Raw genomic sequence first — 24,070 nt, forward strand, 5'->3', positions numbered from 1 at the left:
TATCTCCCTTTTTGGCCAACCCACGATCAAACCTAGCAATCCTAGGCTAACCTAAAAGATTCCCTTTCATCAAAATCTGTCTTGCCACAGTTAAGCCTATTGGCCTTTGATTTATTCTCAAAACAAGAAAACAATGTTTGATAGCATCTGAACACCCTAGCCAACTTTTAAACTCACAGCATTTTCTTTATATTTCTCCATGATTTCTTTTTTGTTCTCTTTCATTAACCAGATGAAGGCCACAATGCACTTTATCCATAGAAAGTGCATTTCTTTTCTACAGAAAGAACACTAATCTAAAATTACTTCCTAATCATGAAATCCAATGGTGATTCCTAATCATGAAACTCAAGTTCCATTCCCAGCTATTTGTCTCAGTATGTGATTTTGAACAAGTCATTTCATCTCTATAGGCCTAGTGAGCTCATCTATAATAGTGTGGCAACTGGACAAAATAGTTTAGAATTACCAACATTTGCAATTCTATAAAGTGCTAAGGTTTATAGTATTACTTATACAATAAAAGAAGACTTAAAGTATGAATTTTATTTAAGCTTTCACAGAAACAACCTAACACATAATCATTTTGAAGATAAATAGATCTTAATGAGGCAAAGCAAACTAGATCAAGTACCCTTAAGATTGTTTATCTTGGAAAATGACAAAAGTAATTTACAAGGATTCACAAGAATGATTAATGTTTTTGAAATCTATAAGTAAGCCTTTCACAGAACTGATTCATGGATCCAACAACTACACAAACATACAACACACACACCTCCCATCACTAAACTTAATCAGAATGACAGGAAATAATGTTTTTAACACTCTGATGGGCTTATATATGCTTATACAAAGTCTTTGAACTTTTGGGCAATCTCTAGGTTAATGGGTAGGTATAGGACCTCAAGCTGTCATTTAGTCCAACTGCGTTTCATAATACCATACAGAAACCCCTAATGGAAAAAAAAATACCAATGATTTTTTGCTCGTATTTACAAAGAGTTTCTATAAAATCCGTATGTAATTTTACAGACAAAAATATTTAAAAGCTCAAGCTATGATAAGAGAGAAAAGGTTATTTGCATAGTTAATGTGAAATTTAATTTTTTTAGCTCTAAGATATATACCCTCCTTTCATTTAAACACTGACATTCTTGTGGCACCGTGGTGGCTCAGTTGGTTGAGCATCTGACTCTTGATTTTGGCTCAGGTCACGATCTCATGGTTGTGATATCGAGCCCCATGTTGGGCTCCACATTTACAGAGGGTATGGAACTTACTTGAGATTCTCTCTCTCCCTCTCTGCCCCTCCCCCCTCTTGTGCACTCGCGCGCTCTCTCTCTCTCTCTCTCTCTCAAAATAAAAATATTTAAAAACAAAACACTGACATTGTTCCAGGAGAACTGAAAGAATCCACTATACAACAAAGACTTAATAAAATTTCTTAAATTTTATCATCTTTGTTTTTATGTTCCACTTAAAAAGTGCTTTTCTCATGATGACCACAAGTTAAGAAAACTTAAAAGTATAAAGAACTTCCACTCATATGAGGCATCCACTTAAGTAGTCAAACTCTTAGAAACAAAGCAGAATGGTGGTCACAAGGAGGGACGCCTGGGTGACTTAGCCAGTTGAGTGTCCAACTCTTGGTTTCAGCCCAAGTCATGATCCAAGAGTTGTGGGACTGAGCCACATTGGGCTCAGTGCTGAACAAGGAGACTGCTTGAGATTCTCTCTCTCTCTCTCTCTCTCTCTCTCTCTCTCTCTCCTCCTGCCCCTCTCCCCAGCTTTCAAGTACACATGCACACTCTCTCAAAATAAAAAAGAAAAGAAAAGAAAAAGAAAAGAAAAGAAAAAAGAAAAATGGTGGTTACCAGGGGCTTGGAGTAAGGGGAAAGGGCTGGTTGCTGTTTGATAGGTAATAGAGTTTCTTTTGCAATATGAAAAAGTTCTAGAGATCCACTGTACAACAATGTGCATATAGTTAACACTACTGTCGTATGTAATTAAGAATGGTTAAGATGGTAAATTTTATTCTTTTTGTGTTTTTTACTACACACCAAAAATGTATAAAGTACTCAGTGAAGACCCAATAGGCCAAGAGCTGGGACAAAGTACATTAACTTTAAAGTGTGACAATAAAAACCTGGACTTGCCTCACATGAAAAATCTAAGACAACCAGCATTTGCCGAATGCCTAGCCTACTATGTTTATAGGCACTGTATTGACCTTCACAAATGCTTTCTCACTTAATGAGAAGAAACCAAAAAACTCCATCTATGCTTAGTCAAAGATTCCTATGGTATAATTATATCCAATTTCAGGAACCCTGCTAGAGTCAACATTAAGGGAATTTTTTTACACAGAGAAAATGGCTCATTTCGGCAGCACCCATACAAATAGTTGAGGTAGATTAAAGCAACTTAGCAAAATTCTCCAAAAAGTTTCCCATTTACACAGAAAATAAATATCATTTCACTTACAGGGAAATACTCATATTGTCCTTTGGTGTGAAGAAAATGACCCTAGTAGTTCCATCTCTGGAAGGGCCATCAGATTTGTGGATGTAAGACTGAGCTGGCCTATGATGCTCTCTTTTGGAAACACGATTATTAGAAAGTTTACAGGCTACATTCATTTGGGTACACATTCTGTCTGTCTTGGATAATTCCTTGGTAGTAGCAGATTGGTATGGGCCTCCTTTCCTTTCAAAGAATAAGGTGACAGGTCGGTCCTTCTGGGACAGGTGAGCAGAAGTGCTGTCTTTTGGAAGAACTGCATCTTTTACAGTTACTAATGGAGGCCCTAGTACATTGGGTTCTTCCTTATTTGGGGTATTCAGAATGAGGAGAGAGGACGGCCTCTCTACTCTTTGTTTTGATGGATGGAAAGATGGTGCCAGGAACAACTCCCCAGTTCGTGGCTTTTCAATGGTCCTGAAGGCTTTACGCTCCTTCTCTAAAATATCTGTTTGCTGACGAATCTGTTCCATCATCTCTTTTTCATTCTGCTGCTGCAAATGCTTTTGCCTTTCTTCCTTCTCAGTGTTTAGCTTTTCTAACTTCTTCAGCACAGTATTAGAAGAATCTGTATTCAAAGACATGACAACTTGATTTTCTCCAGAGGAGTGGTACTTGCTGGCTTCCCTGTTGATATCCAAAGTAAGAGCTGAAAGTGTTTCTTCACTTTCTAATAGCTTGTTTCTCTGGATACCTGTGTCTAGTTGGGAACTTGTTTTCAGTGGATCTTGTTGAGGAATATAAAAAAATGTAGGCAGACTATTTGAAATAAAGGGGTCTCTCAGCTGTGGCTTACAGGTAATAGATTCAGAACTGCAAACCAATTTTTCCTTCACAGTCCCATTCTTCAAATGCACTGAGTCAGAGGGTGTTCCCTTTTCAATCATGGTATAGTTAGTCTCACTTGAGGAACTGAGGGCATTGTCCTGTGAATCAAATTTTGGACTGCTAGATATTTTAGGCGACAGACTCTGCAAGTCTCCTTCATCTAATATTATGGACTCAAGTTTGCTCTTCTGGCTTTCCTCACAGCTCAGATGTTCCAAACTTCCTTGAGAGCTTTCACTGTCAGGTGTACCCTGTAGAGACTGAAGACCTTCAGGCATCAGTTCTGTAGACCATCTACGTTCCTCTGAAGGAGACATGCCACCAAGAGAACGAACTTTTAGCAATTCTAAACTGAATATAGCTTGCTCTAGTTCTCTCATTCTCCGACTTTCTCTTTTGGCCCGACCTACTTTTTTCTGGTGGAGATCCTCTAAGGACTTAGGTCTCTCTCTTACAATCACTTCTCCCTGCAAGTCCACACCACTTTGGCTTCTGGCTCTCTCCTGTTGCTTGTTTGGGGACTCTTTCAAGCAGTCCATTGAACTCTCCTGGCTAATTCGATTACTCTCTATCACAGATTTACATTCCTCTATAGCTTTCACTCTGTTGTCAAAGGAACAATCCTCCCATTCTGAAGGGTCTGAGCCCTGAATTTCCAGAGCTCCATATGGCTCAGGATCTGCCAATCCAAATTCTAGTTTTGTTTCTTTCAGTCTTTGTTCTTTTAAAACTTTAAATCTATATAACAACAGGAAAAAAAAATGGGTTAGAAAGATTTTTTAGTTACTACTGGAGAGAATACACTTTACTGAGAATTTAAGAAATAATTTGAAAGTTTCAAAATTTTCTTCTTAAACTAACTTGGATGCACATTTCATTATTCTATTTCTATGAGTGAGATACTTTATTAAGTACATTAATCCTAATAGGGCATCCTAGTCAAAACATAAATTAACTCAGAAGTAAAGCTCTCATTTTAGAAATAACTTTATTTTAAGGTAAACCTTAATAATGAAATTAAAGTTTCTGAAGATAAAAACAACTGAATATTGCCAAATTTTAAAGACTCAACCTAATGTAAAATCAATTCTTAGTGGTTGTAACTGTAGACCATGTAGGTTTTCAATCCAATTTAATTCAATAAGTATCTGTTTAGCTTCTTTTAGAGACCATACAATATGGGTTAAAACTGCTAGGAACATCACAGCCTAGTGGAGAAGACGAAATTGTACATAACCAATTCTAATACAAGTTAGGCAAATGTTAAGAGCAAAGATATAAACAAAATAGCTGAAGAGGAAAGGAGTAAGTATCATAACAATACAAATTACCTTTGTCTTGCTCTGAATCCTCTACATATTGATTGCAAAAGGATAATTTTGCTCCTTTGTTCTTGATACCTCTTACTTTCTCTGTAGCCTTTCCATCTTGCCTGAATACAGACAGCAGCCATGTGCCTCTGCCTATAGCATTCCTTCCATCTCTGCTGGATGATGATGGCTGCAGTCCGGAGCTCCAAATACCGCTGCCTCTCCACATGAGCACGCCAGGAAGACTGGAGAAGCGTGGCTGCACTAGCCAAAACTAAAGCATCCTTCTGCACAGCTACATTTCTGGCTTGCTTCTGATTTAGATAATTCCTCCAGAATCGCTGTGAGGAAGACAAAACAATAGAAATGGCTGTCATATCTTATACCACATTTTCACAGAAAAAAGAAAAATAATAAATTTATTGTGTTGTAATTAGAGATTAAGTGGCTAAATAGCTAAATTGTGCCTGATTAAAGTGAAAAAAAAAAGCTTTATTTTCCAGATATGCTTGGCTAAAACAATTCTTAGAGAATATAACCTCGATGAAGTTAATTATAGAACTTAAAATAATTTAAAAGTTTTTGATGCTTTAACAAATTACATTATCTTCTTGGGCTATAGTTTTGCCAATATTAATGGGTTTAAGGTCAACATGCACATGTTTCAAAGATAAATATTCTAAAAATTTTCTTGTATTAAAAGAAAAGGGCCTATGGAGGAGAACAGAACGGTCATCATATAAATCAGTGAAGGAAAAAATAAAACAGATAAAATATGAAATAAGATACCTATCATCCAAGAGGAGTACAGAGCAAGAGCAATGTATATATAACTCTCAAATATCACTCAGGAAACAATCAAATAAAAATAATTAAGGCAACAAAAATTAAGGCACATAATTCCTTTGCCCCTAACCATAGTGTACAAGACATTACAGCTATAAATTCAATTTAATTTAACTTCAACTCCATCGATGTTTATCAATGGTCTATTAGTATATGCCAGGTAATCTTTTAGATGCTATGAACATTTCAAAAATGAATAGGACACATTCTCATCAATGAAGAAGTTTATATTCTTATTCAAATGTTTCACAGTAAAGTTCTAGTTACTAAAATAAAAGCCAAATAAACTAGCAAATCTCATGCAAGAAATCCTTTACTTCCCACCTGGATAATGATGCATGCCTGTCTCAGGTGGAGGAAATGCTGCCTACACAGCAGGACCCTGAACCATCGCTGCAACAATATGATTCTGCGCAGCACCTCTTGGTGAAGCAGATCTTGTAGGTGCTGTCGTTCCTGCTCCTTTAGGAACACCTACCAAAAAGAAGAAAGATGAGGAATACAGCTTATGAAGAAATGAGAAATTTATTTCATGAATCATCTTTTCTGTGGTAAGCTGCTTTTTTTTTTTTAATTTTTTTTTTAACGTTTATTTACTTTTGAGACAGAGAGAGACAGAGCATGAACGGGGGAGGGTCAGAGAGAGAGTGGGAGACACAGAAGCTGAAACAGGCTCCAGGCTCTGAGCTGTCAGCACAGAGCCCGACGTGGGGCTCGAACTCACGAGCCGTGAGATCATGACCTGAGCCGAAGTCGGACGCTTAACCGACTGAGTCACCCAGGCGCCCCTCTGTGGTAAGCTTCTTTAGAGAAGAATACAGTGGAAGAAATGAAAAGCAGTACTGATAAATATTTCTATCAATATATCCAAAGAAGTCATTCTCAAATTAAAAAAAAAAAATTGCCATTAGAATATAGAAAGAGACATTAGAACATAGAAGGGGAAATGAAACAGTGAACACGAATACAAAATTCCCAGTTTTAGAGATTCACTGCCATCATGAACCACTTGTACCACTGGTAAAAGGTCATATTGTTCAAGGATGTTAGGGTGGGGGGATGATCATAATATGAATAAACCAATAATAACAGTCTTTTTGAAACCCAGTATGCATCAAAGGCTTCTTGCTACCCAAAGCTATTAATCAATTTATTTACTATTTTATGCCATTAATAAATCTTTAGGGGTTTAGGAGGAAACAAATATAACTTAAACATAGTCCCTCTGAAAACAGAATTTGCACTTCACCCTTAAAAGCAGGTAGATATTAAAACCTATATATATCTTTAAGGTGTACAATGTGACATTTTGATGTATGTATACATTATGAAGTAATTACCACCAACTAATTGATATCCATCACCTCCCCCTTCTGTCAAAAAATTTAACACTATTTTAAAAAAGAAGAGATATTAGATACACAAATAGGAAGACAGTAAACTGTAAGGCAAAAGACAGAGGGCTCTACCTAAGCAAAACAAGGAGCAGGAAATAATAACAAATGTACACGTACATGGCAGCATGTACAGGAGACAACCGAATAATCTTCATAAAGAAAATATTAAATGATGTGAAGTCACAATATGGAGGTTCTTGAAGAAGAGAAAGATGTTTGAATTTAACGGGAGGTTATCAGGTGATTATTATTGAGCAGAAAGTCAACATAAAAGAAAGAAGTATATTAAGATGATGGTTTTGATACTATGGGTAGAGTGACTTAAATGGAATGACAAATAGACTGAAATCGGATGAGGAATTACTGTAAGAGAACTATAACTGAGAGCAAAGGAACAGGCTAAAATGCCAGCAGTAGGAATGAAGAAAAGGGGCATGACGTGAGAATCATTTGTGAGAAGACACAGAACTTTGTAAAAGGATTAAGGTGAAGGGTCAGGCCAATTAGCATTACAGTTTTTAGCCTAAGAACCTAGAAGAAGGATGAGAGAGAAAAGAATAGATGAAAATTAAGGACAGTAGGGTAATTTGGATAAGGTCACTTTGGGCAAGTTGAGTTGAAGATTACAGTAGAATACCTAGGGAGTCATTGTTTTTAGGCAGTTAAAAACCTTAAGCAGACCTAGAGCACTGGCCAGAAGCTCTTTGGTTAATACTGACTATATTAAGTAAAAATCTTAATATTTTTAATCTTAATATCTCAATTTCCTTATGATAACTGGTACAGTATCTTTTTCAGAAATGTTCTCTGGGGCAAAGATCGCCATTATTATCTAAATATAAAAATTCACTCAAATTTGACAAGGAGTGTATATATTATATTTACCATGGATTTTCCAACTTGATAGTTATCTGAATTAAGATTTATTTTCCTGAAGAAATCCTGAATGTTAAATTTGGATGGAATAATATTTCGGGGAAGAAGTACATGGAAGTGGCTCACAAAATCCTGAAAAATGAAAAGAAAAATGTTGTAAAATCACAAGAAAATTATAAACATGTCTAAACTATGTGTAAAATGTAAACATGGGTCTAAATTAGCTAGCTGTCCTTTTACTGATCATTTTTTCATCTTCTAAACAGACTGAAACCAAGAAAGTATTTAATTAAAAAAACTACAAAGCAGTTAATTTGTAAAATGGGGGTGGGGTGGAGAGAAGATAGTGAGTTCTACATATTTTGTTATCAAAAGGGAATGGAAGAAGAAAAAAGCAGAAACTATCCCTTTTGAGAAAGTTGTGTTAAAGACCAAAGAAAAAGTTATTTAATAAGAACTGAAATTTTTAGCAAAAAAACATGCAAAGGTGTCAGCTATTACAGGGTATAACTGAGAACAAAGCGTTCCCGCCCAGAAACAGCAAAGAATCTGTTCAGCTGCTGAAAAGCTTCAACATAATTTCTATACCCATAGCAGCAGTAGCTAATGAGAATACCTGTGAACCTTGCTGGCAGCTTACTATAAAAGAAAATCTTGTGAGAAAACTTTACATAAACCTAAATAGAATCTTCTCTTGAACCAGGTAGCTCTGATTGAACTATTTCCATTACTGGAGTAATCAGCAGGAGGAACTACTATGTTACAAGTAAACTTAGTATTAGTAAACATTCAGATCAAATGAGAATAGCCAGGAACTGGATTCGATTACAACACATAAGATTGCTGCCATTCAATGGAAGTGAGTACTTTCTATCCCTCTTCAATTCTGTACACAAAAGATGGAATGGAAAGGAAGAAATAAGAGAAATAAACAAGTGAGCCCCAAATGAAAAACAAGACACAGGAATCACTTAATTATGTGTATATAAATTTAAATATCACTATAAAAGCATAACCTGGAAAGAATATTTGCAGCTGTATCCAGACTGGCGAATTCGAACTGTCTCTAGCATCCCAGTGTACCGAAGCTGTCGAAGTACCAAAGCATCGTTGAACCTTAATGGCAGCTAAATCAAAGCAAATGGAAAAAAAGACAGATTAACCCAGAAGAAGAGATCTCCAAATTAATGTTTTCCTCATAAGTATAGTCAACTTTTGAGTATCTAAAAATTGGAGATTGTCAGGTTAAGACACAACAGAGGTGACAGGAAAATCTACCTCCCCAGCTGGTAGCTTCCGAAAAGTTCTAAATGCCTGACCCTAGGGAAAAAGGAGAGACCAAAGCTTCCAGCCTCTCTCTAGTTGTAGAGGGAGAGGACCTTCAAAGCTAAAAAGGAATGCAGCTACCCACAGGAGGAGCAGACATAGTCTAGTCCCTATAAAAATCTGTAACAAGATTAATCTACATATATGTAGTCAAGAGTGTCTGTATTTTTGTTTTTAATTAAGATTTCTCTCTATAATTTCAATCAGAAACCACCTACTCCACTCTACCAGTTGCCTTGGTTAATGGAGAGCTGACAGATTCTTCATTTAATGACTAGTACAAGGTTAAGAGCAGTTTTTTCTCTAAACATTTTTTGCTAGTAATACCAGTAGGATACAATGAAAAACAAAAAATTCCTACAGTCCCTGAGAACTAACCTCCTCAATGCACAAGCATTGATAAGGAAGAAGCTAATGGGAGGCAGTCACTCATCACCATTCACAACACCCTGTCACTTGTAGGTATCTCAGTAGGCATGTTTTCCGATATTCAAAAGATATTATTTGGATATTCTGGTATTTCTCCCTATTCTCTAAATACTATTTTCAATGATCCGCAAAGGCAATCCCAAACATTTTCCTGCAGGGAAATGGGGCATACCAGCTATCAAAGAAAAAAAATCAAATATGCAACTTATGTTAATAATAGTCAATGTTTATTTAGTACTTATTCTGTGCCCTGAAATACTTCATTAATTGAACTCTCTGTATAACAAGGTCTTCATTAATAATAAGGACTCAAAGGTTCTATTTAACTGTAAATAAAAAGGTGTCCTTTTTTGTTACTATAAAAGAACAGCTAACATTTACTGAACAATTAGTATGGGCCAGTAACATTTTAAGTACTTTGCAGGTAGTGACTCAGGTATACTAGTTCCAAAACACTGTGAGTCTGGTCCTATAATTATAGTATATTCTTACAAAGATGAAAACTTTTAAAAGTCACAGAAATGGTTAAGTTCACAAAGCTTGTAAACAGCAGTTGAAGACTGCTTCCTAAAAATTAAGAAAGCTGGACACAATTCATACTATACATTTATAGTACTATAGAACTACACATTTGTAGCTGTTCAGCCTAGGAAGTATATTTTCCTATGATGAACATAAAGGAATATGACAAATGTTTATATTTATTAGGTATATTCTACAAAGCTGTAATTAGGAGACCTATTATCGAAAGCAGAAGGAATCAAGAATGTCCACAGTATGTTCCTTATTTTACAGAGGCAAAAAGCTCTAAACAAATTCTTTAAGAATGACAGGTTATATACAAACAAGAAAGATTAATCTCAGGGTAACAAAAGTTGCATAAAACTCTTTTTTATGATGGAATTTCAAAACATATTTGCTTCTCAGATTCTAGGAAACACTGAATCAAGTGCATGTAAACACGGAATAGGCAAGTAAATACAGAAAATAAAAGGACATCCACAGAAAATACAGAACCTGGTTTTCCTTAAAAAGATTATAGATAGCTCTTCCCTACCACTTGCTCTCCTTAAAAAAAAAAAAAAAAAAAAGTAAAGCCTGATTTGAAGTAAGCTGAGCTAGAAGCTCTCATTTACAGGACATTTTTACCTTTTCAGCATTAGAGCGAATGCATTTCACAAAATATGGTTCTGCTTGACCAAGTGTCTCCATCAGTTTGCTTAATGAGGCCTGCAATACAAAGCAATGTAATTAGCATTTTCTCCCATTCCAAACTGGCAGGAAATAATTTATAGGTACAAAAAATAATGTTGGCAAACTATGCAGAAATGATTGGTATACACAGGAATAGCTTTCTTTCTGAAAAGCAAATTTATTTCCATACTGATTAAGGGTAATTTAGTAATTTAAGGATGGTAGTTTAATCTTAAAGCTGATAACTTGGCAATAGTAAATACTGCATATATATTACAGAATGACCTCCTAATTCTAGACTTTTCTTCACATTTCATGAAACAATTTATTCAAACTCATGCATTCCTAGAACAACTTGGAAAATCATCCGGTAGGGTATCCACTAGCTAATATTCTCCCACTTTCAGTGTTCACATCAGTGATATCCCCTCTTTCATTCTTAATATGATAATTTGTAGTTTACCTCTTTTTTTTTCCTGACTAGTCTAGCTAGAAGTTTATAATTTTTTTATGTTTTCAAAGAACGAGCTTTTTGGTTTCGTTGGTTTTTTTCTATTATTTTTCTGTTTTCAATTTCATTGACTTCTTTTATCTTTATCATTTCATTCCATCTGCTTGCTTTGGGTTTAATATATTTTTCTTTGGCTAGGTTCCTAAAGTAGTAGTTTACATTATTGACTTGAGACCTTTCTCATTTCATTAAAAGCATTTAATGTTATCAATGAACCCTGGAGCACTGCTTTAGCTGCACTGCACAAACTTTGATATTTTCATTTCATTTAAAATATTTTTAAAATCTTCCTCCTTCTTTGACTCATGTATTATTTAGATGTCTGCTTTTTATTTTCCAAATACCTGGGGGTTGTTATCTTTCCTTTATTGATTTCTAGTTTCATTCCATCTTATGCTCAGATAACATATTTTGTTTTTTAGTATTCCATCTATTGGCTTCTCTGTTATATTTCTTTGTAGTATTTTTCAGTGGCTACTCTAAGGATTACAATATGCAAACCTAACTTGTCACAGTCTACTTAGGGTTAATATTTTATGACTTCAAGTAAAACTTAAAAGCCTTACAACCATATAGACTCCTATTATTACCATCATATATAAGCAACATACAACTTTTTTACTTTTAAGTGTTCTTTTTTCTTGTATATGCTATTTTAGTACAAGATACATAAAATAAAATGCTTAAATCATAAGTATACAGTCTGATGAATTTTCACAAAGGGAATACATTCTTACAACCAAAGCCCAAATCATTAAACAAAATATTACCAGAAATTCAGAAGCCCTTCTATCCTATCCCATTGAATTTAGCAAGGTCACTGTACATAAATTACCTACCTCCACACCTGAACCAAGGGTAACCATTACCCTAATCTCTAAGATGGCAACTTAGTTTTGTCTGCTATATGAGTTCATATAAAAAAAAAAAGATATACTAGGTACGAGCTTGTATTTGTTGCATACATTATGTACATTTTCAGTGCTATATAGTAATGATTCATTATATGACTATACCACAATTAAATAATCCATTTAAGGTAGATATTTGTTTCAGTTTGGGCTGTTATAAATAAAATTGCTGTGGCCATTCTTCAACATATCTTTTAGCTATTTCCAAATACCTGCATCAGTTTATATCTCAATAGAAGTGTATAAAAGTTCTTCTGGTTGCTCCACATCCCCACTAACACTTTGTATAATCAGTCTTTTTTATTTCAGCCATGCTGGCAAGTGTGTAGTTAATTTGCATTTCTCTGATGAATAATAATGTTGGGCCAGTATTTAATAGGCTCACTGGCCTTCTGAATTACATCTTTTGATTTCAGACAGTTTTGACTGCACAAGGCTTTGTACCATTTGTATTAGGGTGTCAGTCTTTTTAAAAATTGATTTGTGGTTCTTTGTTTATTCTATATATATAAGGTGCTTTTCAGATATATTGCTAGTATATTTTCACACCCTGTACCTTGCACTTTCATTCTCTTAAGAGTGATGTTTTGTTTTTAACCTTATTGAAATACAAATTAAATACTATAAAAATGTACCCATTATAAGTGTACAGATCAATGATTTTCAGTAAGTTTACATGATTGTGCAAACATCACATTAGATGAGATATAGAAATCTTCCATTACCCTAGAAAGTTCCCTCCTGCCCATATGCAATTAATAACTCTTCCTGCTGACAGTCCCAGAAAACCACCGATCTGATTCCTGCTGCTATAAACAAACCATCTTTGAAAAAAATAGCCCATTTTAGACTTATTTTCCTTTGATTATAAAACCAATGTGAAGGTACTGTAAAAAACTTAAGACACAGATATACGTTCAAAGAATAAAAGTCAGCTTGACAATTATATATAACTGTTATTTAATTTATTGTGATATTTATTCCCAAATGCCCAGTCACAACAAAAAGAAATGGATCTATGTACACAAAGTTAAAATAAAACCAGAAAAAAACTACAATCTCATTTAGTTAAATATCAATAGCAGAAGCATGAAGTTTAAAAATACATATAGGAAAAAAAACATACACCTTATGTTAACAGTGACTATATCTGGGCCATAGGGTAAAAGGAAGATTTTGTTTATAATAGCAATTTCCTGCTGCCTGTCTCCTCACATTGAAGGCAATGAATTACTCTTTGGGATATCCACTATCCACAGATACAACAATGAAAAAGAAAGGCAGCTGACTTTTTCCACCACTGTAACTTTTCTCCAAAATGACCACCATAAAATGGCTTTTAAGTCATATGAATCATATTCCATTCAGGTACCTTGCAGATCATTTTGACCTTTCAATGCTGATCTGAATGAAACAGATTCCTGATTTAAAAAAATTTTTTTATAAAAAGATAACAAAAGAAATAACCTGAAACTGGGCACTGATGCTGGGAGGCTTTTTCTTCTTGTGCAAATGAAGAAGAGACTTGGTAATGCGATCCTGTAGTGTCAGTCTTGTCAGGTGCTTTAAAGAATTTACCTCTAGCAAGTGCTGAAAACAAGCAAGAAAAATCAAATTCTTCACATAAATTAATTAAAGAACAGGGAAACCAAAATTTTAAGCCAGTTTTCATTATCACCCATGTATAATGACTGTGGTGAATATTAGAAATTGATATTCAATATCCATCTCACCCTCCTGCTTTCTCACAGAAGCTTTCCAGCTAAAAAGAAAACTGCATTTCTCAAACTCTCTTGCATCTGGGTTCCAGATAGGATTTAAGTTTATCATTTAAATTCTAACGCATGAAATTGGGAAGGTATAACTGAGGCAGACTTTGGCTACTAGCTTCTGTTTCTTCTGACAACCATGTATACCCAAGTACTTTAGCTTTCTGTGATCCTAATGTCCAGGCACCACCTTTGTGAGTTGAGAGGCAGAGCACAGGGAATTTGTGTTGTTACTGCAACTCTAGTAAATGCACCTTAACCCTGGTGCCAATAGTTGTGGCAGCTTCCTCCTGATTCCTGGATTACACCACAGGTAGTATGCACCTGGAAGCAGCAGCTGGAATGGCAGCTTCCTGCTTTCTTAGCTGATTACAGCTGGGGTCAGTTCTGCACTGCTATTTTAATACTCTGAAACTCTAAAACTTCTAATGATTTTGTAAGTGCCTATTTGAATTAAGTCTTTTTCTACTTAAAAATATCTACACTTATTATTGCTAACTGTAATTGAATCCTGACTCACAGAGACAATAAATTTAATCCCAGGGCTACAGAGGGTGTGCCAGAAACATACACAGAAACAAAATAAAACATAAACCCTATTAACCATGATCCTGGCAAATTAATTATTAATCTTAATAGTAAGATAGGAGTTACACATAAAGCAAATACAAATAATACAAAATGGGGTGTTAATAAAGTATTTGAGAGCTTTTGCAGCCTATTACAATTAAAAGTAATTTTTTCTAATATTTATTATTTATTTTTGAGAGAGAGAGGCAGAGTGCGAGCAAGGGAGGGGCAGAGAGAGCGGGAGACACAGAATCTGAAGCAGGCTCCAAATCAGCACAGAGCCCAACGCAGGGCCCAAAGCCATGAACCATGAGATCATGACCTGAGCTGAAGTCGGATGCTCAACTGACTGAGCCACCCAGGCGCCTCAACTTTTTAAACCATACCATATTTATGGAAGTGAGCTTGCCCATGGAAAGAATATATAATGATACATATGTACAACTATATAATGTTATTCAAAAAGCTCTAAAAATTTTATTGTATGAGAAGCACAGAACTGAGTTAAAAACAACAAATTTAAAAGTCTTAAAAATATTAATTTTGACAATATAAACACTTAAAAATATAAACCTTCAAGTGGCAACAAGTACAATACATATTTTAACAGATACAACTAAATAAAGTTTTTCTAGCAATGACAGACTTATTATCTGTACATAAGAAATGTAAAAATTCCTTTAAAAATTCATCCTGAAATTAAAATGAACAGAAGACATGAAACAGGCAATTCTCAAATAAAGTATAAATGACATATAACATGATGACAATCAATCAACCTGATGTATAATAAAAAAAAGCACATTTCTTTTAAAGAGGTTTTCTGCATATCAGATTGGCAAACATAATAAACACTGACAAAACCCAATATTCATGAGGTTGTGAAGAAAGACATATTTATGCACTGTTATTAAGAATGCAAATCAGTATAGCCTTCCTGATAAACAATTTCACATCTAGATATTTATTTAAGGAGACTATCAAATAAGATCTGAAAGTTATTTTTGACAATGCTTCAGAAAACAGTGAAAAACAACAGAGATATGCAATTATAAGGAATTATTTTCATAAAGTATGCTTTAGTCACACTACTAAATTCTATACAGTTCATAAATATACTGTAACCTGTATTTACTGACACAGAAAAATATTTGCAACCCTGTCTACTCCTATCACTTTTATTCAACATAGTACTGGAAGTCCTAGCCCCAGCAATCAGACAAGAAAAAAAATAAGAAGCATCCATATTGGTAAAGCAGAAGTTAAACTGACACTATTTGCAGATGATATAATACTACATATAGAAAACCCTAAAGACTCCAAACAGAAAACTATTAGAAATAATAAATGATTTCAGTAGTTATAGAATACAAAATTAATATGCAGAAATCAGTTCTTTCTATACACTAATAATGAGTAGCAGAGAGAGAAAATAAATAAACAATTCCATTTGCAATTGCACCAAATAGAATAAAATAACTAGGAATAAACTTAACCAAGAAGGTGAAAGACCTATACTCTGAAACCTAAAAAACACTGATGAAAGCAACTAAAGGTGGCACAAATGGAAAGATATTCCATGCTCATGGATTGGAAGAACTAATATTGTTAAAATGCCCATTCTATCCAAAGCAATCTACAGATTCAATGCAATCCCTATCAAAATACCAACTGCATTTTTCAAAGAACTAGAACAAATAACCTTAAAATTTGTATGGAGCCACAAAAGATCCTGAGTAGCCAAAGAAATCTTGAAAAATGAAGAACAAAAATGGAGATATCACAATCTCAGATTTCAAGATATACTACCAAGCTGTACTACCAAAACAATATGGCACAAAAATAGACACATAAGTCCATGGAACAGAATAGAAAGCCCAGAAATAAACCCACGACTACATGGTCAATCTGTGACAAAGGAAACAAGAATATACAATGGGGAAAAGACCATCTCTTCAATAAATGGTATTGGGAAAACTGGACAGCTACATGCAGAAGAATGAAACTGGACCACGTTCTCACACCATACTCAAAAATAAACTCAAATTGGATTAAAGACCTAAATGTAAGACCTGAATCCATAAAAATCCTTGAAGACAGCACAAGCAGTAATTTCTCTGATATCAGCCATAATAACATTTTTCTAGATAGGTTTCTTCAAGAAAGGGAAACAAAAGCAAAAATAAACTACTGGGAGATCAAAATAAAAAGCTTTTGCACAGCAAAGGAAGCCACAAACAGAATGAAAAGGCAACAAACTGAATGGGAGAAGATATCTGCAAATGATATATCCAATAAGGGGTTAGTAAAAAGAATTTCTACAACTCAATGCCAAAAAATAAGTGATCCAATTAAAACATGGGCAGAAAACCAAAGAGACATTTTTCCAAAGAAGACATACAGACGGTCAACAGACACATTAAAAGATGGCTCAACATCACTCATTATCAGGGAAACACAAATCAAAACCACAATGAGGTTTTGATTTACACCTATAAGAATGGCTAGCATTAGAAAGACAAGAAATAACAAGTGAATATTTAGCAAGGTGGTGGAGAAAAAGGAACCTTTACACACTGTTGGTGGGAATCTAAATTGGTACAGCCACTAAGAAAAATAGTATGGAGGTTCCTCAAAAAATTAAAAACAGATATACCATATGATCCAATAATTCCACCACTGGGTATTTTCACAAAGAAAATGAAAACACTAATTTGAAAATATGTTTGCATCCCTGTGTTTACTGCAACATTATTTACAACAGCCAAGATAATGCAAGCAATCCAAGTGTCTATCAACAGATGAATGAATACAGATGTGGGGTGTGTGTATACAAACACACACATATACACACAATGGGACTACTACTTAGCCATAGAAAAGAATGAGATCTTGCCATTTGTGACAACACAGATAGACCTAGAGGGTATTATGTCAAGTGAAGTAAGATAGAGAAACACAAATACCACATGATTTCATGTATAGGTGGAATCCAGAAAACAAAACAGATGAATGAAAAACAGACTCAAATACAGAAAAAAAAAAAAAAAAAAAGAAAGTGACAGTTGCTGGAGGGGAGGGGTAAAATAGATAAAGGGGATTAAGAAATATAAACTTCCAGTTATAAAATAAAAGTCACACAGATGAAAAGTACAGCATAAAGAATATAGTCAGTAATTCTGTAATAACATTGTTGGTGACAGGTTGTGAGCACTGAGTAATGTGTAGAATCAATTAATCAATATGTTGTACACCTGAAACTAATATAACACTGTATATACGCCAATAAAAATAAATAAATAAAAATAGAGAAATAGATGGGATTCCCGTCACTGATAGTTGAATAGAATTATTTCAGGTGTAGCCAACATGAATATTTTTAAACCATATGAAGTTTAAAGAGAGGTTATCCATTTGAGGAGAGTAAAAAGAATGGTACAAATAGCTAGACTCAGTGCTGGCATTCAAAATACTAAAGTACATACATATACACATACACACACACACAATGTACATATATACATTTATATATAATATATATATACTTACATATTTATACACACACTGTACATATATATGTATGTATATATATAAATCTTGTATATATGTGTATGTGTACACAGACACTGGAATATTACTCAGCCATCAAAAAGAATGAGATCTTGCCATTTGCAATGACATGGATGGAGCTAGAGTAGAGTGTATTATGCCAAGTGAAGTCATTCAGTCAGAGAAAGACAAATACCATATGATTGCACTCATACATGTAATTTAAGAAACAAAACAGATGAACATTGGGGAAGGAAGGGAAAAAAAGAGAGGGAGGCAAACCATAAGATTAATTATAGAAAACAAACAGGGTTGCTGGAGTGGAGGGAAGCAGGGGATGGGCTAAATGGGTGATGGGTATTAAGGAGGGCACTTGTTATGATGAGCACTGGGTGTTCTATGTAAGTGATGGATCACTAAATTCTTTTCCTGAAACAACTATTACACTATATGTCAATTAACTAGAATTTAAATAAAAACTTGAAACAAAAACAAAATACTAAATGGCTAAAGAGACAATGAAGGAAAAAGAAAACACAAATGAACAGATAAAGATGTTTGATAATGAAAGTGGTAGCCTTTTTCTCTACATAAAATCTTTTCATGATAAGAACAAAGTACAAACCACTTAACATAAATTTTCTTTGTGCTTTAAAACTATTTACCACTACCAGAAACCACAGAAGCATTGCATTACCTTTTCTCTAGAAGCCAAAGAGGCTTAAGTAGAAGGAAATAATAACTTCATTTTTTTTGTTTTTTGTTTTTTGAACTAGAAAATCTGAGGATAAATAGCTCTTTCTCAGTTCTTTTAAAATTTTGAAATTCACCAAAAAGGTTACAAGTGACAGAACTTCTTTAGGGGGGTACAAGAGGAAGAAAGAGTAAGATTTTTCTTTCTTTAGTAAATTAAGTAAATACTTTTGGAATGCCATCTCAGCATAAACTTTGTAGATCAGGGTGGGCAAATTACAGCCATGGGCCAAATCCTGTTCACTGATTTTATATGGTTAAAAGAACATTAAAATAATACTTAAGGGCATGTGTAAAATTATATGAAATTCAAATTTCAGTGTCTAAAAATAAAGTTTTATTGAAATATAGTAACACTTATTCAGTTCCATATTGTCTATAGCTGCATTTGTGCTACCATAGCATAGCTAAGTAGTTACAACATAGACCTGCAGCCTATCTGGGCCTTTATAGAAAAACTTGGCTAACTAATGCTAATGATGATAAGCTAGACAAACACTAATTAAAACTATTTTTTTTTAATTTTTTTTTAACGTTTATTTATTTTTGAGACAGAGAGAGACAGAGCATGAACGGGGGAGGGTCAGAGAGAGAGGGAGACGCAGAATCCGAAACAGGCTCCAGGCTCCGAGCTGTCAGCACAGAGCCCGATGCGGGGCTTGAACTCACGGACCGCAAGATCATGACCTGAGCTGAAGTCGGACACTCAACCAACTGAGCCACCCAGGTGCCCCTAATTGGAAACTATTTAAAATCAGGTAAAATTCAAAATTTGACCTTAGCCTGGCTTAAGGATAAATGAAAAGATCTAATGTAAAGATGCAATTACTCAACAAAAAACATTTGTAATTCAAAAGCCTTTCAAACACTGAAATATGAGATATATCACAAATATTTACCTGAACCATTAAGCCTGGCCATTTCCTAACATCCAGTGTTATTTCTAAAACAGATTTAACTGAATATACAAAATTAATCCCTACTTTGGGTACCAATAAGGTACTGCTTATCTGGGATTATTAAAGATTGTTTGCATGAATAAAAAAAAAATATTACAGAATACGGCACAAACAGAAAAATTCTTTTTCATAATACTCACCTTTGGAAGTCCAGGCTTGGGTTTGAAGTTTTTGCTTCTCCTATAAGACAGATCATATATTAGAAATAATGACAGTACAGATGAATCCTTTCCAGGTCTCTGGTAAAACAATAGATTATATACCCATTTCCAAGATACTGGTCCTCTATATGAAAACACTGTCTAGTTCAACTAAGCAGGCACCTTTAGGAATGAAATATAAGCAGGGAAAAGGAACAAGAGATACCTGCTCTACAATATAGGTATAAACAGATTCAAGCCTGATAATCAGTAACATAATGTTGTACATTCAAAACTAAAATTGTTTCCTTTTGGACATTAATAGAATTCTGCTTTCCTATACCTACAGAAACTTTGTTTCTGTCATTTTAAGACTTTAAAGAGATGTCTAATTTCATAGATTTTTAAAATGTACGTATCAAAAAATTCTTATCTTTCCCTTTTGAATTAAAAATTCTCTTCTGCTCTTTTTCTTCTTTATAACCCAATATTATATTCACATCAAGACTTTTTTTTTTTTTAATTTTTTTTTTTCAACGTTTTTTATTTATTTTTGGGACAGAGAGAGACAGAGCATGAACGGGGGAGGGGCAGAGAGAGAGGGAGACACAGAATCGGAAACAGGCTCCAGGCTCCGAGCCATCAGCCCAGAGCCTGACGCGGGGCTCGAACTCACGGACCGCGAGATCGTGACCTGGCTGAAGCCGGACGCTTAACCGACTGCGCCACCCAGGCGCCCCCACATCAAGACTTTTTTTAACGGCTAAAGAAATAAAAGGAATAATGCCCAGAGCTCATGAGCATAAGCTGGGGAGTCAGAAAGACCAAAGCTTGAATCTAAAACTCTAGCATTTACTAGTGTAGGAGTTTTAACTTCTCTAAGTCTTGGTTTCACTAATGTGATAATGTAAGATAATGTAGAATGTAATAATGTAAAATGAAGATCATAATACCACCAACCTCTTGGTTGTTGTGAGGATTAAATGAGTTAATTTATAATTCTGAAGCATCGCGGAACTTAAATAAATTGAGCCTATTAGCAGTGTTAAGTGATGACTTAGGGATTAAGGAATCCAATTCAGTCATACCAGCTAGTGGTCAAAAAATATGTTTTGAAATAATGCCTGAAATACATGGATACAGGTAGCTAAGAACTTTTTACTGGTCCACCTTGCATAGTTAAACCTATACCCTCAAAGCAGTCCTATAATTAGGTAATGAAGAATGGCAGGCTGGATAAAGGTTATATATCACTATATATAGTCTCAGTCCCCATTTCATAGGGGATTTTACTGCCCAATTTGTTAGGACTGTCAAAATTAAAGGACAAGTGCAATTCAAGACTGAGAATCATAAAAAGTGTGAACAGTTTTACTCTATTTGTATGTAGGGTCTGTCAAAGACTAATGAAGAATTATCTCCGTAAGTACATCCAACCATGATTCTCCTGGGGAGATGAAAACAAACAAACCGCCAAGCTTCTTAATGCAGGAGATTCACAGCTCTCAATACTATTTTTGATTCACTTGTTTCACTCAAAATTCTCCTCATGAAAATAATGATTCACCATCACCCCTCTTCTTTTTTTAGCCAGAAATTTTAAACCAGTCATAAAAACCAATCCACATTTCTGATCAATACTAACGTGAGAATTCCATGCGCTCTTTCCAAGAGTTTGCTGCTAGCTGAATTAGCAAATATCCCATCTTTATCAAGCAAGGAGGTGCTACTTGACAGTCTGCTCTGGCGAATCCCAGTTCTGCCATTCCAGGCAATATCAAATGTATCACTGTAAAAAGTTAAATACGGTATAATTTGCTTTAGTTAACTGAGACATCTACAATACTCCCCACATTGCTTAAATAAGTAAATTTTAAAACTTTCAACACTGAAGTTAAAATTTACAAAAAGAGCTAACCCAGCAAAAAATGGTTTTAGCACAGAGATTACCAATCAATCTAATCTTTTCCTCATTCAGAACAAAGAATTTCTATGGATTCTGGCACATTCACATACAAATGTGCATGTAGATGAGCACATCATACAGCTAATATCTTTAAATCTAATCCATTAACTATTTACAATCAGTAAATAATAAAAGGTTATTATAGTAACATAATGGTTTTTGTCTTTGTTAGATTTTAGAACTTCCAAATATTATTGAAGGAACTTACAATCCTAATAGGCTGTCCCATTCTATGGAATATTTAATTTCTTCCTGGGAGGTCTTATTCACACATTCACTCACTACACACACATCCACCAAAGTTACTAAGTATCTTCTATAGGCTGAGCAATATTCTAGCCACTGGAGATAGAGGAGTGAACAAAACAGATAAAATTATCAGTGATTACAATATGAGGAGTTAATAGAGGGCTTTCCAGGTAAAGCAGCAAATTGACCACATTTTTTGATTCCTCCAGAAACCCATAAAAACATTAATAAAATAACTTTTAAAGGAATAAACACTTAGGAATAAAGAAAATATACTAAGAGACAAGAGTAACACAGTTTTGAAATATGGAAAACAGAGGAATACAGAAAGCAATCTTAAACTGGCTACGAGGAAGAATGAGAAGCATCTGTATTTACAGAACTCTCAAAGGCTCCAGAGTTTCTGGAGTTCCATCAAGTACCTGTGGAAGTGGTGGGGAAGGTGTGTTAAAAACAAGAGCACTAGTTGAAAGTCAGTTTAAGAAGCAGTTAGATGAATGGATAAAGAAGATGTGGTTTATATATACAATGGAATACTACTTGGCAATGAGAAAGAATGAAATCTGGCCATTTGTAGCAATGTGGATGGAACTGGAGGGTATTATGCTAAGTGAAATAAGTCAGGAAGAGAAAGACAGATACCATATGTTTTCACTCATATGTGGATCCTGAGAAACTTAACAGAAGACCATGGGGGAGGGGAAGGAGAAAAAAATTACAGAGAGGGAGGGAGGCAAACCATAAGAGACTCTTAAATACTGAGAACAAACTGAGGGTTGATGAGGGTGGGGGAGAGGGGAAATTGGGTGATGGGCATTGAGGAGGGCACCTGCTGGGATGAGCACGGGGTGTTATATGGAAACCAATTTGACAATAAATTATATATATATATGTATACATATACGTGTGTGTGTGTGTGTGTGTATGTGTGTATGTAAAGAAGCATTTAGAACTCCATGAAGCCTGATAGCCATCCCTTACCTAAGCAAGAGGATGAAAGAGGAGTCCATGAACCATGGACTAGGCAGCACCAGGCACAACAGAGGATGAGTATACTATATAGAAGTCAAAGGTAATACTGAAAATAGATTCTCAACCCTCTTACCCCACTGGCTCCAGAATGCTAGCAGCTAAGACTATATCCTTCAGGGAGAAAATCAGAATAAACTTTTGTGTGCAATGTGGCCATCCCAGGAAGAAAGACCCAAAGATACCAATATGTTCTATACATTGCCAACACACCCAATTAATCAGATTGCAATTAGTCTTTCAGTGTTTCAGTAATGAATATTAACAGTCAACCAAGGTTCATCAGACATCTGAGTAAAGCCATGAGCATAAAACAGAGACCAAAACAAACTATCATGACATAAACAACTTAAAGGAAAAAAAGATCAGGCAGGCGGAAAAAAAAAAAGTTTTAAGCCCTCAGTAATATTCTTAGAGAAGAGAGAAAATATTGCATCTATAAAATAAGATGCTGTGAAAAATTAAAAAATTGAGAAAACAAAGTAACAAAAATGTCCTAAAAATTAAAGATGTAACACCAATAAAAATGCAGAATATACTTATTCATTCAAAAGTATTTATTGCGCACCAAATAGTGTCAATTTTTTCTAGCATCTTCATATTACTTAACTTCAAATGGAAGAAAACAAACACATAAAAAAACACATTGTATGTCAGATAATAGGTGCCAAGGAAAAATTTTAAACATAGAAGAAGAATGCCAGGACACTAGGCTTTTTAATAGGGAAGTCAAGGAGATGCATGATGGAGAAGATTTCATTTAAACAGAGATCTAAGGGAGATAAAAAGCAATTCAAGCAATTATCTGAAAGAAGAGCACTCTACTCAGAGAGAAGAGCAAACACACAGTTTGGGAGGCAGGAATTTTGTTGATGAGTCTGAGATATATTAAATAAATCAGCAAGGCTGGAGTGGAGTAAACAGGGGAAAAATGG

The 24,070-nt window shown here is 34.7% G+C and overlaps 1 protein-coding gene across 6 annotated transcripts in view; it reads right to left on the bottom strand.

The window, feature by feature from the left end:
* Positions 1-24,070, bottom strand: part of MYO9A (myosin IXA) — a 283,325-nt gene that overhangs the window by 102,295 nt on the left and 156,960 nt on the right. For all 6 annotated transcript variants that reach the window (XM_049611861.1, XM_049611862.1, XM_049611863.1 and 3 more), the window contains 9 exons: positions 21,537-21,680; positions 19,892-19,931; positions 13,619-13,741; positions 10,685-10,765; positions 8,797-8,907; positions 7,790-7,912; positions 5,832-5,981; positions 4,683-5,002; positions 2,488-4,089 (listed from right to left, as the gene is read on the bottom strand). In XM_049611861.1, coding sequence (XP_049467818.1) covers positions 2,488-4,089; positions 4,683-5,002; positions 5,832-5,981; positions 7,790-7,912; positions 8,797-8,907; positions 10,685-10,765; positions 13,619-13,741; positions 19,892-19,931; positions 21,537-21,680 — 2,694 coding nt within the window. The remainder of the gene's footprint in view (positions 1-2,487; positions 4,090-4,682; positions 5,003-5,831; positions 5,982-7,789; positions 7,913-8,796; positions 8,908-10,684; positions 10,766-13,618; positions 13,742-19,891; positions 19,932-21,536; positions 21,681-24,070) is intronic.

This window comes from Panthera uncia, assembly GCF_023721935.1.
Source record: "Panthera uncia isolate 11264 chromosome B3 unlocalized genomic scaffold, Puncia_PCG_1.0 HiC_scaffold_1, whole genome shotgun sequence".
Lineage (NCBI taxonomy): Eukaryota > Metazoa > Chordata > Mammalia > Carnivora > Felidae > Panthera > Panthera uncia.